Source organism: Penaeus monodon, chromosome 2 (assembly GCF_015228065.2).
Source record: "Penaeus monodon isolate SGIC_2016 chromosome 2, NSTDA_Pmon_1, whole genome shotgun sequence".
Classification (NCBI taxonomy): domain Eukaryota; kingdom Metazoa; phylum Arthropoda; class Malacostraca; order Decapoda; family Penaeidae; genus Penaeus; species Penaeus monodon.
In genome coordinates, this window is record NC_051387.1 from 32,578,963 (window position 1) to 32,598,962 (window position 20,000).

At 37.9% G+C, this 20,000-nt stretch overlaps 2 protein-coding genes across 2 annotated transcripts in view; both read right to left on the minus strand.

Annotated features, from left to right (window-relative positions):
* The window catches only part of LOC119582349 (trichohyalin-like), a 5,164-nt gene extending 85 nt beyond the window's left edge, over nucleotides 1-5,079 (minus strand). Inside the window, exon 1 of the mRNA XM_037930568.1 lies at nucleotides 1-5,079. This exon is cut by the window's left edge and continues 85 nt beyond it. Within this exon, the coding sequence (XP_037786496.1) occupies nucleotides 498-4,991 (4,494 nt within the window). The 5' untranslated portion in view covers nucleotides 4,992-5,079 and the 3' untranslated portion in view covers nucleotides 1-497.
* The window catches only part of LOC119582360 (FH1/FH2 domain-containing protein 3-like), a 229,836-nt gene that overhangs the window by 166,989 nt on the left and 42,847 nt on the right, over nucleotides 1-20,000 (minus strand). The window lies entirely within an intron of this gene.

Sequence of the window (20,000 nt, forward strand, 5' to 3'; positions counted from 1 at the left end):
TGCGCTTCCTCCTTTGAAGGATTTCCTCGAAGTGCTTCTCGGCGTCACTCGCTGCTACTGGCTGAGAATCCTGACTCTCGGAGGCGAACATGGAGCGGCGGTCGTCATCTATCTGGCTGCTGTCACCCTCCACCAGGCGGCTCTTCCGCTGACGGCGTCGCGCAAAGATCTCCTCGTAGTCTTTGCTGACCTGGTCCTCCTCCTCGGCTCGCCTCCTCCTTCGCGCTGGCTGGCCCTCGGGGACAGAAGATCCCTCCTCTTTCTTCGGGTCTTTGGAGGTGGGTGCTTCACCTCCGTTCGTTCCTTCCTGCTGAGGCAATCTCCTTCGTCTCGGAGCTTCAGCGGGTTCCTCTTTTGGGGGCTCTTGGTTCGAATCATTCTCCAGACGCTTGCTTTTTCTCTTTCTCCGTTCGGCAACCAGTTCCTCGAATTTCTTAAGAACAGTGAGATTGGAAATGTCGCTAAACAGTCCTCCAATCGTTGCTTCCGCTGCCTCTTCATTTTCCGTTCTTCTCCCTTCGTCTTGCAGCCGCTTGCACCGCTTCTGCCGTCGGTTCCTCCTGGCCTCTGTCCTCCCTTCTGGAGCTGCGCTCCTTGACTGTGCTCTCTTCCATGTCGGATTTCGCAGTCTGTGTCTCGTCCACTTTTGGCGATTCTCTTTTATCCTCCCGGATTGAAGGTTTTTCCGTTTCGTCGCCTTTTCTTATCGAGTGGGACTTCTCAGGGTAGCTTTCTTGTTTGGCTTTATCATTTTCCTTGGCCTTCGTCTTCCCGTCATGTGCGTCCGGAGCTCGGTCATGCAAGGAACTGCAGTCGTCAAGCACAGATATAACAGTGGCAGGTGAGTCACCGAAGCTGCCCTTGTTATTTATGCTATGACGCAGCGCCTCTTCCTGCTCCGCTTTTACCTCTCGTTTCTTTATGTTTCTGTCCCTTTTCTCCTTGCGTTCCTCTGCTGTTTCTCGTTTAGGTTCGATGGCATTTTCTTGGCTCTCTTCGTGCCGCTCTGCCTCCTCCCTTTCTCCACTTCGTTGTCTTTCATTCCCTTCGTCAACCTCTCGCTCCCTCCGGTCTCGCTCCCTTCCCTCTTGCTCGGGTTCTCTGGCTTCCGGGCTCTTTGCTTCCTGTTCGCGCTTCTGTTTCCTCAGTCTCCTTTCCTCTTTTTCTTTTCGCTTTTCCATTTCCAGTCGGCGAAGGTCTTGCAATAAGTTTTCGTCACCGCTCTGAGCACTTCGTAGCGCCTCTTTTATTCTTGCTTTTTCTTCTCGCCGTTTTCTTCTCTTTTCCTTTCGTTCCTCCTTCTCCCTCCGTCTTCGGAGTGCCTCGTCACCGATGTTTTCAATTTCATGCACTTCGCACTTTGCTTCTGGTTCCTTTGATTCTTGATCGCGGTTATTTCTCTTCTTATCTTTCCTTTCCTCTTTCTCCCTCTCGTCACATTGCAGATTCTGAATTTCCTTTAGAGCGTTATCCTGTGTATGTGTCGTTTCCTTAATTCTGTCCCCTTCCTTATCCTTTGTTTGTTTCTTTGGTTCTTCTTTTGTAGTTCTCCCATGCTCTTCCTTCGTTTTTGGCGTTGCTTCTTTATGTTCTTCGATATTCTGTTTTACTTCCTTTTCTTTCGAATCTTCCCTTTTAGTTTGTCCTTCCTCCACCTCTTCCTTGCCTTCTTTAACATATTCTTCTTTTTGTTTTGATTTCTTCCGTCTCTCTAGATTTATCTTTATTTCATGTCTCATTAGGTCTATCTCCTCCTCTTTCTTATATTTCTCTTCCCGTTTTTTCTTCCTCTGAAGCCTTTCCTCTTCAAGCAGTCGTTCTATTTCTTCATCCTCTTTCTTTTTCTCGCCGCGTTGCTTCGGTGCTTCACCTTCCTTTACGTTCTCATCATTTGTCTTATCCTTATCTGTTACTGTCTCGTCGGTTTTACTTTTGTTCATCGTCTCGGCAATGGTCTTGTTCAGGCTGTTGATGTCCTTCTCCCCTTTGACGACGGACTTCTCGATCACCCACAGCATCCCGACGTCGGCCTCAGCCCCGTCGGGACTTTGTCTGCGTTTGCTGCTCAGATCGGAGGCGTCCTTATTATCCTCCTTATTCTTGTCGACGTCAGGCAGTGAGTCCTTGGAGTCCTTGTGTTCTTTGGCATCTCCTCTCAGTTGGCTTATATCCACCACGTGTCCTTTCAACGCGTCTTGTATTGTCTGGATATTTTTCTTTTTCTCTAATATAATGTCTTTCAATTTTGTAATTTCAATTTCGCTACCTAGGTTCTGACCTGTCGGGGTTGGTTGGTCAGCAGCCTTCTCTTCTTGACTTTCATTTTTGACATTTACTTCCTCGCATTCATTAGATAATGCTTCATCAGCTACCTCGGCAATTGTCTCCATATGCCTTATTACATCTTTAGAAAGGTCATTTTCCTCGGTGTCAGTCATCTGCTCATAATCATCTACGTCGCTTGATTCGTCGTCTGTATATATCGTGTGAGTTTTCATGTAATCACTGATTAATCCCCCCGGGTCGTGGTCAGTACTTCTGCATTCAAAGGAATGTTCTACCTCAGTAGAATCCCCGTTTCCTTCCGAGTCTTCGGAGTTCTCTAAACTGCTAGCGACATTTTGTAAGACGATGCTGACCTGCATATCAACTTCACTTACGTCAATGTCATCATTAAAGCTCTCCCTTCTCTCTGGAAAGACAAAGGTTACTTCGCAAGACTCGTCGCTGGAATCTACTTGAGGTTTGTCAGTACGTTCTTGCAAATGATCTTCCTCTGGCGACGTTTTGGCGGTGTCATACACTGAATTTTCGACCTCTACATCTACGGGGGACTCGGTTTCCTTTTCCTGTTCTAGCTCCACTGGCTCTTGAGATATCTCGAGCTTCACATCTACAGGAGACTCAGTTTTCTCTTCCTGTTCTGGCTTCACCGTTTCTGGTGATAACTCTTTGTCTTCCTCTATGATTACGATTTTCTTCGTGCCTTGACTTTCGTTGTTCTTCTGACCTGTGCTGGAATATTCATCACACTGCATCTCATCTCTCTGAATAATTTCATTATCCTTTACGTCATTCGGTACCTTATCTGAAATCGTTTCTTCGAGTCCAGCGCGGTTCTTTCCTTCACCCTCTGTGGTATCTTTTTGCTCTGTTTCCTTCCCAGGTTTCTGCGCCTTCGGAATGAGCGTGTGGCAGTGGTCCATTACATAGCCAGATAAATTGTCCATTGCAGGTACTGATTCCTTCGGAATTTCATCTGTGTTCTGTACTGCGTGCTTATCCACGTCAGGAGTCTTGAGAACCACAACGTTAGCTTTTTCATCCGTGGATCTTTCTGATATCTGCGTCTCGGTTTCTTGTGTGTGGTCGATCTGCCTGTCCGACTCACAGGACTTTTCTTGAGGACCAACAGGAAGACTCACCTGCTGCTCCTTCGTTGCGCTTGCGTCTTCGGCCTCGAGGTTGTCGGATTTACCTGATTTTCGCTTATTTTTCTTTTTCGTCTTTTTTGGTCTGTTTTCATTATTTACTGTGAATTCCTCATTATTATCGATGGGCTTTCCTTTATCACTGGCGTCATTTACTAGTTTTTCATTCTCTCCTATAGCCACTTTGCTTTCTGGCTTTTTGTTGTCTACTTTCTTTGTTGATTTCTTTTGGGAATCTACACTTGCATTTAACTCATCTATTTCAACCTCGTTCTTTTGGGTATGTTTACCAACCGTCGCTCCACATCTCTTGTCGTCGGGAGTTTCCTTCAGTCTCGAAATGTCATTCTCGCTCTCAAAAGTTTTTTGATCTTTCTGTTGCTTCTGTAAAAGTGCTTGATCTTGTTTTATTACTTCAGGCTTTACCTTTTGCTTTTCAGCTTCATTCTTTTTGTCTTTTGCCTTTTCTTGTTTATTCCTAGTGGGCGACTGACTGACAGAGAGCAATTTTCGATTTTGGTTCTTGGAGGATTTATTAGGCTGTTCCTTGGACTCCTCCTTCTGTGAAGAACCATCGTTGGCACTGCTGCTCCTGGCTCGATTGCAGTTTCCTGACTCTTGAGAGGCAGGTCGCTTGTGTGTCGACGGCGATCGCGACGCTCCTGGCCTTTGACTAGTCCCATTGCCCTTCTGGATGCCTGGGAAATCGTCCTTGTTCAGAACAAAGTCATCTTTTACAAAAACATCGTAGCTGGATTGCGCATCATAGAAGGTGTCTTCGCCCTGACTGGCAGCTCCGTTCGAGCGAGGACTGGGTGGAGGTCGCCCCGGCTTGCTGCGTCGCTGCACGAGGGTGAAGCCGTCCTCGTCCACCGGCGGAGGCTGAGTCACGGACGGCTTTTCGGGACTCAGGGAGCGAGACAGAGCGCCGGGCAACTGGCGCCAAGAGCCAGGTCGTTTCGGTCGAGGAGGGACTGATGAATTGGAATTTCGAGCGCTGTGGGGAGAGGAGGACGGGGAGGGTTTCTGGGGATGCTGGTTTCCCTTGGGAAGTTTCGGACTGTCATTGCCGCCTTCAAGAGACGCCCCTCTACCACGCCCTCGGCCCCCACCTCGTCCACGCCCACGGCCTCTTCCCCTTTCCTGCCCTGTGTCACTGACAGCCTTTTCCTGAGGCTGAGTTGGCGGTGCGGAACCGTAGAACCGCGACCACAGCGACTGGGCAGCTCCTGCCGGGGAGGACTGCCTCGCGGACGCGCTCTGCTGGCCGTCTTTAGGAAGGCTCGGGGGGATCGAGACCGGGGCTGAGGACGACTGAGGGAAACCTAAGGGGGCGCAGGGGGGTGTCTGGGGAGGTGTCGCGAGGGGGGGAGGGGGAGGACCAGTAGCTGCGTTACCTGCTGTAGGTAGAGAGGTCACTGCTGTCAACGGAGGACTCGCAGCAGGAGTCTGTTGAGCAGGATCTTCGTTGGACCCGGACGCCGGAGTCGCAGCCGGAGTCCTCGTGCCGTAAAAAGCCCGCGTCACTACATCACTAAAAAGCCTGACCCATTCCTTCATGGCGGTGGCAAGATGCGCGAGAAAGTGCGCGACACAATACTAAGACCTCTCGCCTCCCCAGCACCCTCGGGATCACTGGCGGGTCCGCGCGCTCCCCACCACAATAGACAGCGGGCACCAGGCCAAGGTCTCCGCCCTCCGGGGCCTTCTTCCCTCCTCCGTCTCCTAAATACCCTCCAATAAATCCCTGAGTGACCAAGCACGTCACTCCGGGGAAACTCTCCCTTCGGAGAGGGTTGCGGGTCGGGGTGAAGCACCATGTGGTGTCTTGGTCCCTCCGCCTCCCGAAGGCACCGAGCCTGTCACTGAGGCTGGATATAACGGACATTCCCTCGGCAGAATATCTGACAAGCGAAATTACCGTATTCAATCTGAGTGGCGCGTGTGGGTGTGCGTTTCTTCCCTTCCTTGTGCCACATGTGCTGCACATGTCACTTGCAAACACCTGAGGTATGTAGGTGATCGGTGCACTATATATGCCATCTCGAGTTGGACTTTACATAGCCTAATGCAAAACTCACACTTGTTTCTGTCTGTGTCAGCATATTGTAACCACATACACTGATTGGAAGCCTTCGTGTGCCATGGCTGTCATGGGTAAATTACGCTCGCCTGGAATACTCGTGTGTGTGACGGAGCGAGACCGGAGGCGGGTTCTGCGCCAGTTTTGCAGAAGACAGACTTTCATGTCTTTGCTAAAGTCGTATATAAAACCTTGTATATCGAGCATTTATATATATGGTTAACATACTAGAAACATATATTTGATCTGGCGTGATATGGATTAAAGAATGAAAGGCAAACAGACAAACAAACAAACAAAAAACAAAGGAACGTCCTTAGGTCAAGTCGCCACAAAATCAAAAGACAAAACCAAAATATTTGTAATTGGTTGCGATTGTGGAAATCTTAGGTTAGGCCTATTGGCCGCTTCGGGTTCAGATACTGAGAGATTGACTGATTGAAAGAGAGAGAGAGAGAGAGAGAGGGAGAGAGGAGAGAGGGGAGAGAGAAGAGAGAGAGAGAGAGAGAGAGGAGAGAGAGAGAGAGAGAGGAGAAGAAGAGAGAGAGGAGAGGAGAGAAGAGAGAGAGGAGAAGAGAGAGAGAGAGGAGAGAAGAGAGAGAGAGAAGAGAGAGAGAGAGAGAGAGAGAGAGAGAGAGAGAGAGAGAGAGAGAGAGAGAAGAGAGAGAGAGAGAGAGAGAGAGAAGAGAGAGAGAGAGAGAGAGAGAGAGAGGGAGAGAGAGAGAGAGAGAGAAGAGAAAAGGAGAGGAGAAGAGAGAGAGAGGAGAAGAGGAGAGAAAGAGAGAAAAAGAGAAAAAGAGAGAGAGGAGAGAAAGAGAGAAAAAGAGAGAGAGGAGAGAAAGAGAGAAAAAGAGAGAGAGGAGAGAAAGAGAGAAAAAGAGAGAGATGAGAGAGAGAGAGAGCAAAGGAGAGAGAGAGAGGAAGGAGTAGTGGTGTGAGAGAATAGAAATGAGAGAGAGCAAGATATGTGATAGAAGAGAGAGCGAGAGAGAGAAGAGAGAGAGAGAGAGAGAGAGAGAGAGAGAGAGAGAGAGAGAGGGAGAGAGAGAGAGAGGGGAGGGGGGAAAAGAGAAGATAATAGATAGAAAAGATAGATAGATAGAAGAAGAGTGAGAAAAGAAAAGAGGGGAGGGAGAGAGAGAGAGAAAAGAGGGGAGGAGAAGAGAAGAGGAGAAAAGAGAGAGAGAAAAGGAGAGAGAGAGCAAAGGGAGGGGGGGAAAATAAGAGAAGAAGGGGGAAGAAAAGGAGTGAGAAGAGAGAGGGGAGAGAAGGAGAGAGAAGGAGAGAGAAAGAAGAGAGGGGGAGTCAAAAGTCAAAGTCAAAGCCCAAAACACTTTTTCCTTTAAAATTAAAAAGGTTATTTTTTCCATAAAACTTTAAAAATTTAAATTTTTTTACTTTTGGGGTTTTTAAGAGGTTTCTTTTTTTTCTTTTTAAAAATTAAAGAAGTTTTTAAATGCTTTTTAATTATAGGATCATTTTCCCAATCTTGGGTCCACGTTTTTCCTTTTGACGTGCCCCTGTTAGGATTCGATCTCTTACAAAAAGGGAATTTATTTTGGAACGTGTAAGGAAAACTGATGTGTTCCTTTATTTTGCAAGGGGCATTAACCTTTTTGGAAAATTTTCCATGAAAGGGTTTGAAAAATGAATAAAATGTTTCATAGCTGCATTTAGAATGGATTTTTAAACCCCCCCTTTTAAATTTTTTTGATTGGGGGGGGGATTTTTGAAAAATTTTAATGATTTTCCCTAGGGTTTACTCTGGCGGGCAAAGTTTTGAAATTTTTTGCATTTTTTGCATCTGGGGGGTTTTTCAGTCGATCCCCAAATGTTTGAAAAAAATATTTAAATTTTTCTTAGTGCTAGGGGTTTGAACAAAAATGATTCTGGGTTTTAAGTGGGTGTTTTTGATTTTTATGTGTTTTTTTAAGATATATCGGGGGTACGCCCCCCCTATTTTTCCTGTGTTTTTGTAAAAGTGGGTTAAAAATGTCATGAATTGTCAAATTTGTATCCTAGTTTTTCCCTAAAGTGTCGGTTTGATAGAGAACCCTTCAAATTTTAGGTTTGTGTCTTTGGGAATTTGTTTGTTCTCCCAAAACACCTATAAAATATACATTATTTTTATGGGGTTTAGTTTAAGGCATTGTGTCAAAAAAAAATTTTGCTTGTGTAAGAGATTTTTGGGGTTTCTTATTAACGTATTTAAGTTGTTTTTTTTTGGGAAGTCACTAGGGAAGAAACTTTTAAAAATCATGGGCCCGAAATGCCCAAAAAAGACATTTAGGGGCTATTTTTGATAAACCCATTTATAAAAATTTGAAAAGGGGAAAAATCGGCCCTTTAAAAATAGAGACTTGGGGGAACAAAAAAAGGTATTTTTGTTTGATGACATATCATTTTTGATTCTTACCGTTTGGGGGTCCTTGTATCTAAAAAAACTTTTAAACCAAAAGGTACCCTTTTTATGATTACAATTTTTTAAAGGGAAAATTTTCCCGGGGTTGACAGTTTTCAAAACCCTTTAAAAAGGGCGATAAGGGGAGAAAATTTTCCCTGTTTTTTGTCTATTTTAATTAAAATTTCATCAGTATTTTTGCAGTAAAGCGTTTCATTAGGAACCTATTTTTTTTAAAACCATTTTGTTTTTAGAAATAAGTCTTGGGCCCCCGGGAAAAACTCGTCAGTTGTTTTGCTAAAATTTTTTAAATTTTTTGGGAAAAAGATAGGGAGTATTGAAAATAGGGCGAAATCTTTGCCCATCGTCTATATCCCCGATTTGAAAATTAGTGTTACTTTTACCATTTTTCCAAAGCGACGGAAAGACCCCGTAACCAGAGGGGGGTTTTAATAATGACCGTCAGAAAATGTCCCAGTTGCAGTAGACTTTTCTCTGATAAAGCGAAAGGGCAATGCCGTCTGCCCCTAAAAGCATTTGTTTCGCGAAGATTTTTTATTACAAAAGAGGATTGTTTTTACTTTCCACTGGTTGGGGTTTCTAAAAAAAAATTGGGGTAACCCCGGGCCCGTCTGTGTTTTTTGTAAACGTAGAAGAATTGTTTGCCATAAGTTATTTTTCCCAATTTTGAATAAAGTCATTAAAATGGTCGGTTCTTTGTATGGGCCCTTTGTGCAATCATTAGGAGGTGTTTGGGGTGGGGCATAGTGTTTTAAAAAATTTTTCATTTTATTGGGAGTTATTCTGTGTATTTTTTCTGAAAAATTTCTTTTTGCACTTTTGAAATTACCAATTTTACATTTTTCTTTTGATTTTAAAAATCTCCCTGAAGGGCCCCCTCATTTCTGTATTTTTTTAAGGGCTTGGTGGGCTTTGTTTCACCGTTTAATGGCTCTTTTTGATGTTTTTTACCCATGGGGCAGGGGGACGTTTTGAGGGTTGTGTTTACGTAGGAGACCCAAGCGCATAAAATGCTGCTTTTAAAACTTCCGTGAGGATAGTTACTTGTCTTTTAACATTTTTTCTGTCGGGAAAAAAAAAAAAAATTTTTGGATAGAGTAATTTTTTTTAAAACAAGTAAGCTCGCAAAAAGATTGAGGATAAATAGTGTTTAAAATGGGCAAAAAGTTTTTTTACTGGGGGTCTCTTTTTTTTTCTTTATATTTAACGTCATCGTGAAAAGTTCATGGTTTTCCCAAATGATACGGGAGGACATCAAAGGGAGAATGTTTTCTAAATCTGTAGTTATTTTTAAAAACCCCTTTAAAAAAGAAGGGGTGTAATTCGTGTAGGCTTCTATTTTTTTTCCCAAATTTTATTTTTCTTAACTTTTTTAAAAAAAATTAGCATTGGTTTTTGTTAATCACCCTTTAGGCACCTAAGATGAAAAAACGGTTTCTTTTAAAAAAGACATTTCTCAAAAAAATTTTTCAATGTATTAAAAAGTTTCCCCGAGGTAGCATGGGGGGGGCCATAGACAGCCAGAATAAAGGGAAAGGGAAAGCATTTTTGTTTTTTTACGGTAACCCAGACATCTTCAGGGCCCAGTTTTGTTAATGCTGTAGCGTTGACTTCAGGGTATTGATACATATATACTTTATTTCTCCTCCTCGCCCTGCATAAACATTAAAAAATTTATATTTTGGAAATTAATAAAATTACTGTCCTTTTCCTGGGACCCAAATTTTCACTTATCCCAAAAAAATGTCTAGGGTTCTCTCCTAATTAGCTTTTTAATTTTCCCTCAAAAATCCGAGGGAGTTTGAGCTTTTAAATTTGCTTTTATTTTTAGACATTAGCGATTGGTCATGGAACGCTAAAGGGGCGTTCCCCTTGTAAAACGTTTGATCGCCCCCTTGAAATTTTTTCTTTTTAAAAAACCATTAACATGGTGGGGAAAAAAGCTTTTCAGGTCTTAATAGTTCGGGTTTAAGCCCTTTCCCCCTTAGGGACCCCGTGAAGTGGGATTTAGTCAGGTTCATCACTGTCTTATGGGCTTTTGCATTGAAATTTTTTGAAATTTTTCAGTTTAAGCGTTGTTTTTTCCCTTCTTCGTTGTGTCTGGGGGGACAAGGGTTTGATGAAAAGGGGTTAGACTGTTTTTGGGAGGGATCTGCCCCCCTTTTAACGGTTTTGGGGGTTTGGTGTTTCTCTGTTTTTTTTAGGGTTTCTTGAGAGAGAGAGGAGAGAGAGAGGAGAGAGATGAAGGGGAGAGAGAGAGGGAGGGGAAAGACGAGAGAAAGAGAAAAAAGGGGTGAGAGAGAGAGGGAGAGAGAGAGAGGAGAAGAGGATAGAGAGAAGAAAAAGGGGAAGGAAAAAGAAAAAGAGAGGAGAGAGAAAGAAAAAGTAAAATAGATGGATAGATAGAGGAAGGGGGAGAAGAGAAAGATAGATAGATAGATAGATAGAAGAGAGGAGAGAAAGAGAAGAAAAAGGGGAAGAAGAGAGGAGAGAGAGGGGGAGAGAGAAGAGAGAGAGAGAGAGTCTGAGTGATCAGAAGCCTTCAAGTCACCCCCCCAGGGTGGCAGGGGTGACGCCCACATCTCTCATGACCTTTGCCCACTTCCGTTGCCCGTACAATCCCTCTGCCCCGAGTCACGATCCTGCTCGGACGCTGCCTCCTCCCGGGGTCACCCGCCAGGGTCCCCCTACTGGGGTTTACGCCCCCCGGGGGGTTCCTTCATCTGCACCAGGGGGGCCATGCCAACCCCCGGTTTAAACCCATCCTCCCAAAAGAATTTCTGCCCAAAAATTAAATAAACGGCCGTCGTTTTAATTACCGACAGAGAGTTTAGATAGATAGATAGATAGAGAGGGAGAAACAGAGGAGAAAAGGCGGGGGAGAGAGAAAAGGAGGAAGAGAGAGAGAGGAAAGGAGAGAGAGAAAAGGGAGAGGGAGAGAGAAAAGGGGGATGAGAGAGAGAGAGAGAGAGAGAGAGAGAGGAGAGAGAGAGGGAAGGGGGGTGAGTGTGAGAGAAAAAGGAAGTGAGAGATAGATAGATAGATAGATAGATGAATAGATAGATAGATAGAATGATAGATACTCGTAGATAGAGGGGGTAGAAGGGAGCCGCAAAAGTGCATGCATATAAATTCAGAAGGCAGGGTCGCAAACTTCATCCAAGAAATGGCTTCCTTTATCATAAGAAAATATATATTATTCTCATATTAACAATGAAAATAATGATGATAATGACCCCCCCCAAAAAAAAAAAAAAAAAAAAGAGTAACAGCGACAATAAAAAATAAATAGCAACAACAACGGTAACCATAGTATAGTAAACTACAGAACTTCGCGTCGCCATCCAAAAAAACCCACAAAAAGGGACGATAAGGGAATTCGGCCCGTGAGAAAAAGTCAGGGAGGCAGTGGTTTGAAAAAAAGACCGGCCTTTTTCCCCTCCCGGGGAACCCCGGGAAGACGCCCCAGAGCATCCCAAGGGAAGTGGGCTTTGAACAGCCCCATAGGGGGGGCCTTTTAAAAGCTTTTTTTGTAGGGGAAATGTTTGACAAAAACCCCAGTGTATGGAAACCCCCAGGAGCCCTTTCCGCGGATTAAAACCGGGGTTTATCCGAGGGGGGAAGCCTTAAAAAAAAGGGAAAAAACCCGTTTGGGCTTATCCGCTCCTCGGGGAAATCGTCCTGAGGTCAGCCCAAAAGGAAAATGGCCCTGTGCTTATTTTTCATCCCCAAAAGGGGTAATTGCTTTCGCCATCACTTTCCTTGTTTGGGGGCCCTGTTTTTTGTGGGGAAAAGGGGAGGGAGGCAGCACCGACTGTAACACGCACGCCAAATTGCAATCCCCAACCCTAGTTTAGGGCCCTGATTAGACTCAGTAAAGCTCCCTGATGTTTATTTACCCATCACCACAAAGTTATTACACAACACACACACACAACACCCCACCCACCACACCCACCACACCCCACACACACCCCCAACACACACAAAACCACACACACCACACAACACCCAAAACACACACACCCAAAAAAAAATACACACACACACACACACACACACACACACACACCCCACACACACACACACACCCCACACCCCCCAAAATATATATATAAAATATATATATATAAAAATAAAAATTATATTTTATATATATATATAATATATATATTTTAAATTTATTTTTCTAAAAATATATATATTATTATATAATATAATAAATATAATTAATAGATTTTTAAAAAATTAAATTTTTAAAAATAAAATATATTTTATTTTATTTGTTTTTTATTTTTTTTTTTTTTTAATTTGTTTGGGGGTTTTTTTTAATTTTTTTTTTTTTTTTTTTTTTTTTTTTTTTTTTTTTTTTTTTTTTGTTTTTTTTTTTTGGGGGGGTATTTTTTTGTGTTTTTTTTTCTTTTTCTTTTTTTGTTGTATGTTTTTGGGGGGGGGTTTTTTGTTTTTTTGGGGGTTTTTTAAATTTTTTTTTATATAAAACCATATATATTATAAATGTATATATATAAAAAAATGTATAAAAAAATAAAAATAAAGTAAAAAACATAAAAAAAAAAAAAAAAACAAAAAAAAAAAAAAAGTAAAATATAGGATAAAATAAGTAAAATATTTTATAAAAATATATTTTTATAAAATTATATATATAAAAAAATATATAAAAATAAATAATAATATATAGATATATATATATATATATATATATCTATATAATATATATAAAATTTAATTATTTTATAGAACACCAAAAACAAAAACAAAAAAAACAAAAAAAAAAAACAAAACCAAAACCCACAAAACAAAAACCAAAAAAAAACAAACCACCCAAAAACACATTTAAAATTTTAAAAAATATTATAATAAATATTAAAAAACAATTTTAAAAAATCTAAATTTAATATATTTTTTTTAATTTAAAAAAAGGGGTGTGTAAGCAAAAAAAACTAAAAATGGATTCTAACAAAAAAAAACAGGGCAAAAATAATTCTTTTAAAATAAATAAAAATTATATAAATATTTTTTTTATAAAAAAAAATTAAAAATTAAAATATATATTTAAAAAAATTAAAAATTTTTATTTTTTAAAAAAAAATTTTTAAAAAATTTTAAATTATATATATAAAAATAAAAAATTTAAAAATCCCCGGGAAGGAAAGTAACTTGAAAGTGGTACCTACAAAACAGCAAAAAAACATATATTAAAAAAAAAATCTCATATAAAATTTAAAATAAAAAAAAATTAAACAATTAATAATAATATCAATAAATAAAATAAAAATAAAAAAAGGGGGAATAAAAAAAAAAAAGGGGGGGTTAATGTTATATCCCCCTAAATATTTTATATATTATATATATATAAAATTTTATATAATATATATATATATATAAAAATAAATAATTTTTGTTAGTATGTCGTAGGGCCTTTTAAAAAATTTTTTTATAATAAATAAAAATTTAATAAAAATAATAAAAAATATATATAAATCTAATATTATAAAATTAATATTATATAAAATATATATTATATATATATTTATATATATTATAAAATTTTATATAATATTTTTGGGTTTGGGGGGTTGGGGGGTTGGGTTTGGGGTTGTGTGTGAATAATAATAATAATAATAATAATAACAATAAAATAATAATAATAATAAAATAAAAAATAAAATTATAGTAGAGAGTAGTAGGATAGGAATTTTAAATATAAAAATAATATAATTTATATAAAAATATTTGAAAATATTATATATATTTTTGAATATATATATTTTATATAAAATTGAAATTTTATTTTTTCTATAAAAAATTAAGGATATTATTGAACATAATAATAATATTTAAAAATATATATATATATATTATATAATAAATAAATATATATATAAAATTTATATATATAAATTAATAAAATATTATATATATATATTTTATATATATAAAAAAAAAAAAAAATCCCCCCCCCCCCCCCCCCAAAAAAATCACACACACCCCCACACACAAAACACACACACACACACAAAACAAAAAAAAAAAATATTCAATAATTATATATTAGATAAATATATTTTAATATATATATTTTTTTTTTTTTTTTGGTTCTTTTTCCCGCTTTTTGGGGTTGTTTTTGGGTTGGGTTGGTTGTTTTGGGGTTTTGTTGTGTATCGGTTTGGTGGTTGTGGGGCCTGCCTAATGTGTGTTGGTTTTTTTGGGGGGGTTTTTTTTTGGGGGGGCCCCCCGTCTTTGTTGTGGGGGGGGGTGGGGGTTGTTTAAAAAGGTGGTTGTGGGGGGGTGGGGTGGTGTTTGGGCCCCCTTCTTGGTCGGGGTGTGGGGTTTAAAATAATATTAAAAAAAAATACAAAATAAACCCCAAAAAAAAAAAAAATATATATATATATATATAAAATATTTTAAATATAGATTTTATTTTATATTATATATATTAATAAAATATTAATATATATATATAAATATAAAATATATATATATATTTATTTTTTTCTTTTTAATATTATTATTTAAAATTTATTTAAAAATTTTATACTAAATTTTTTAAAATTAATTAACTTTTTTAATTTCATTTCATTTTTTAAAAATTTAAAATTTTACCTAAAATTTTGGGTTATTTTTATTATAATAAAAAAAAAAAAAAATAAAAAAATGTAAAAAAATATTTTAAAAATAAATAAAATATTATAAATAAAATATAAAAAAATATAATATAATAAAGACCCCTTTTTAAAAAATTTTTTGGTTTTGTTTTGGAAAAAACCCCGGGGGCCCCTTCGGGATAAACCTCTTTTTAAAAAAAACCCCTCCCCCCCCCCCAAACCTTTTTCATCCTTTCTTAGTTTTTTTAATTTGATTATATAAATAAAAGAAAACAATTAAAAAAAGGGGGAGGATAAATAATATTAATAAAATAAAAATAATAAATTAATAAAATAAAAGAAAATTATTAAAAAAAAGATTAATAATAAAATAATAATGTGTGATAATAATAGAATAATAATAATAAGAAAAAAAAAAATGGGGGATAAAATTAAAAAGAAGGGAAGAGGGTGTTTGTATTTTAGGGGTTATGAAAAGTGTTCGGGTGATCCTTTTTTTCCCCGAAATTGTAATTTTGGGAAAATTTTTGGGGAAAATTTTTTTTTTTTAAAAAGGGAGAAAAGGAAAAGGAAAGGAAGGAAGGGAAGAGGGAAAAAAGAGAACAACTGTTTTAATTAGACAGAAGAAAGAAGATAGAAAACAGAAAAATAAGGTTTAGAAAAATAGAAGAAAAAGAGAGAAAAAGAGAGAGAGAGAAAAGGAGAGGAGAAAAGGAAAAGAGGGAAAAAGGAGAGAGAGGAAAACCCGGGAAAGGAAAAGGAAAAGGAAAAGGAAAGAAAAAGAAAAAGAAGAAGAAAAAAACGGGAATGGTAATTAAAATTAAGGTGTTATTTGTTAGTTTTGGTGATATATAAAAAAAATAAAAAAAGAAGAAAAAGGAAAAAAGGGGAAGAAGAAGAGAGAGGGGAGAGAGAGGAGAGGGGGAAAGAAAAGGGAGAGAGGGGGGATGGGCGGGAGCGAGAGAGAGAGAGGGGAAAAAAAAAGGGGGGGGGGGGGGAAGAGGAGGGGGAAGGAGACAGAGAGAGAGAGAAAAGAGAGAAGAGAGAGAGAGAGAGAGGGGAGAGAAAAGAGAGAGGAGAGAGAGAGAGAGAGAGGAGAAAGAAGGGGAGGGGGAGAGAAGGGACAAAAAGAAAGAGAAAAGAAAAGGAAAAGACAGACAGAGGGGCCCAGACAGAGAGTGAGTGAATGTATGAATGAATGAGTGATGTATATATAGATAAATAGATAAATAAAGATAAAAGATAATAGAAAGAGGGGTTTAGAGAGGAGAGAGAGAGGGGGAAGGGAGGGGAGGAGAGGAGGAGAGAGGGGAAAAGGAGAGATGGAGAGAAAAGAATTGAGAGAGAGGGAAAAGAGGGGGAAGGAAAAAAGAGAGAGAGAGGGGAGAAGAAAAAAAAACAGACAGACGGACAAAAAATCCGACAAAAAGTGAGTGAGGAATGTATGAAGAATGAATGAGGAGGTATAAAAGATAATGGATGGGTAGATAGATAGGAGATAGATAGATAGATAGATAGATAAAAATAGAAGATAGATAAAAGAAAAAGAAAAAGAGGGGAGAGGGGGAGGGAGAGAGAGAGAGAGAGAGAGAGAGAGAGAGAAAGAGAGAAAGAGATGAAAAGAAAGCAGAACCGGGACGGGGCGGCGGGCAAGGTAGCGGTAACTAGCGGTCCTTGGCGTTCCTCCAAATTAATGCGGAGCGACGGTCACGTAGCGAGCAGCGCCGCCGGGCCGCGTGGCAGGACACCGCGACCCTCAGCCGCCGCCAGAGCATTGTTTACAGGTAGCTCCATGTCAACTGGTTACGCCAAAAAAAAAGTAATAGAGGAAAGCCGATAGAAAATCTAAGAGCTTCATATTTGTCATTGCAGATTGTTTTAAAATTGGATTCAAAACGTTGTTGACATTGCGAGAGAATTAACTTAATTACAGTTTTATAAAGCCGATGCCAAAAAACCAACAGCCACAGGACCTTGGGTTTCCAAGCCTTTATGCTGGCTAGGGGCCCCGGTAAACCCGGCCCCCTTTTGTTAGATTCTGAACATTTTACCTGTTTTTTGCTCCATCTATGAATCTGATTCTAATAAATGCTAAACCCTTTCCTGTAGTGGCTACAGAAATCAACGGCAAATATCAAAAGGGATAGGGGAAAAAAAAAAGGGAAAAAGTTAAACTTTTATAAAGATAATTTTAAATATATAGATAATTTGAAGATATAGTATAAAAGATAAAGGGGAGTAAGGATGTAAGCTTTAAATTGATTTTCAAAAGTGGTTTTCCCCTTTTTATAAAAAACAAAATTTACAAAATATCATAAAAAAAAAAAAAAAAAAAACAAAAAAAAAACCAAAATAAATTAATTATATAAAATATATTTTATATATTTTAATATATATTTTAATTTTTAAAAATATATTATATAATATATATTAAAATTTTTTATATAAAATTATATATTATAAAATATATATATATATAAATATAATATTTCAACACACCCAAACCCCCAAAACAACCCAACCCCCCAAAAAAAACCCCAAAAACAAAAACAAACAACACAAACCAAAAACAAACCCAACACACCCCAAACAAAAAACACCCCACACACACCCCACACACACAAAAAAAAAAAAAAAAAAAAAAAAAAAAAAAAAAAAACAAAAAAAAAAAAACAAAAAAAAAAAACAAACAAAGCACACACCACAAAAACAAAACACACACACACACCCCACCCCACACACAAAACCAAAAACACAAAACACACACACACACACACACACACACACACCCCACCAAAACCAAAAACCAAAAACCCCACAACACACACCCCCACACAACAAAAAAAAAAAAAAAAAAAAAAACCAAAAAAAACAAAACAAACAAACCCAAAAAAACCCCCAAAAAAAACAAAAAAAAATAAAATAAAAAACACCCAAAAAAAAAAAAAAAAAAAAAAAACCCCCAAAAATGGAAAAAAACCCCCCCCCCAACCCAAAAAAAAACCAAAAAAAAAAAAAAAAAAAAAACCAAATTTTAAAATAATATATATTTTTTTTTTTTTTAAAAAAGGTTTTTTTTTTTTTTTTTTAATTTTTTTTTTTTTTTTTTTTTTTTTTTTTAGGCAAGGCCCCTGATCCCTTTAAATTTTAGTTTTTTAGTTGGAAAGCCTTTGGAAAGGGGTACGTGGTAGGGTCCCCCCGTTCCTTCCCGGAAAGTGCCCCGGTTTTTACCTTTTAGGGAATCATTCTCTCATTATTCGGGCTTTGGGGCCACACTGACTTGGGCTGGTTGCCACCCCGTGGTAGGTAGGCAATTGAGGTGAAGTTCCTTCCCAAAAGGGAAACAACGCGCCGGGGCCGGAACCCCCGAACTCAGATTGCCGTCGTGCCCGTCTTTAGTCCCATGCTCTAACCACTCGGCCACCCCGGCCTATATCAACCCTAATTAATATATAATATATATTATATATATTTTATATAAAATATATAAAAATATATATATAAAAATATATATAATATATATAAAAATGATTTTATATTTTTTATTATATATATATAAATTTTTAAAAATTTATATTATATATATATTTTTATTTTTAATATATATTATATATATATTTTTTTTTTTTTTTTGTTTTGTGTGTTTTTTTATTTTTTTTTTTTTTTTTTTTTTTTGTTTTTTTTGTGTGTGTTTTGTGGGTGTGTGTGTGGTGGGTGTGTGTGGTGGGGGTTTTGTGTGTGTGTGGTTTTGGGTGTGTGTATACCCCCCACACAAATACATGCATAATATATAAAATATTTATTAAAATATAATATATATATATATATATATATAAAATTAAAATAATTTTTTTTATTAAAATTATATATATATAATTATTTTATAAAACTAATTTTATATAATAATATTAAAAATATATAATATATAAAATATATATATTTTTTTTGTGGGGGTGTGTGTTGTGTGTGTGTGTGTGTGTGTGTGTGTGTGTTACACTGTTTTTAAAATATAGTATAAGCAAAAGTTTTACAAAATTTTATTAACTGTTTTTCTTTATTTTAAACAAACATCGAACTATTCCCTTTCACCCGTCTTTTACCAGTTTTTGAGACATACGTTTAGAAGTCGACAAAAAATAAATATGTTTTTTTCTTCCCATCTGTTATACATTTTTCATGTGGGGGGAGCAAAATTGGGAAAGACGGGGAAAACACACTTCTAAGGAGAAAATAAGAAATAGGAAGGAGGATAAAAATTGTGATTTTTCAAAAAAATGTGTGATTACGCCATATCCTCCCTTTACAAAAGTTTAAACCTGTGTAAAAATTTTTACTTGTGTTATTTAAAGACGACTTTTTTATGTTTTAGTATCAATAAAATTTTATCTAAAAACCCATTTGGATTTTTTGAAATATTTATCCCTTATCCCCCTTTGACTTTTGGGAACGGGAATTTTCAACCTGAGCAATTCCCTTTTTTTTTATTTTTTTTTCGTCAAAAGTTTTTTATTTGACACCGAACCTGTGAAGTTAAAACCAAAAATTTTTGCTAGGTTTCCAGGGGCATCGACATGTGAGGTTTATGACTACGGGAAGACACCCAAAGCGTAGAAAATTAATAACTCTACCAAAGTAACCAGGAACGACATAAAGAAAATTTTGTGTTAAAAATTTTAAATTTTATGGTTTTTTCACAGGGGGTTTTCCCCGAAGCGAAGTTCGCGTAGAGGGGCGGGCCGGGTGGGATCCTCGAGGCGAGGTTAATCCCCAGCCGGGCAAGGCAAGGCTGCCAAAGTGCACGCGGCGATGCATTAGCGGCGGCATACCGGAAGCTCCCTTCCGGCGTAAAAACGTTAATTAGGGAAGGAGCAGTTTCGCTTTACTATAAGGGCAGCAAGGGTCGAGAAATTAAACAAATTAAAAAAAAACTGTTCCCAAAATTTTTTCCAAAATTTAAACTAAAATTATTGGTGCCACTATGCTACTGAGTGTTTGAAATTGACCACAGATTCAAAATGGACTTTACTACCACCTACTTCCCTTTCCCCACAAGGAGGGTTTATAGGGTCTGTTTTGCCCGAACGGGCGAGAAAAAACCCCCTTACCTGTCTCGAGACAAACTGTCCAAACCTAATCCAGGCTAAGGAAAAATTTTCACTCAGGGGGTTTGGGTGCAAAAATCCCTCCATGAAACAAATAAAGACAGCAAAACAGAAAATTTTTCCCGAAAAAAAAAGGGAAATGCGGAAAACAACCCTCGGGGCCCCCCAGGAAGTTTGAGTCCCCAGAAATGGGAAAATCAGTTGGCCCCCACAGGAAGTAGGCTCCCCTTCGTTACACAACACACTACGCTCGCTATTTCTGGCCTTTACCAAACCTTTCGTTTCTTCTTTCTTCTATTATAAAAGTACTTTAACGATATGATATCACACACA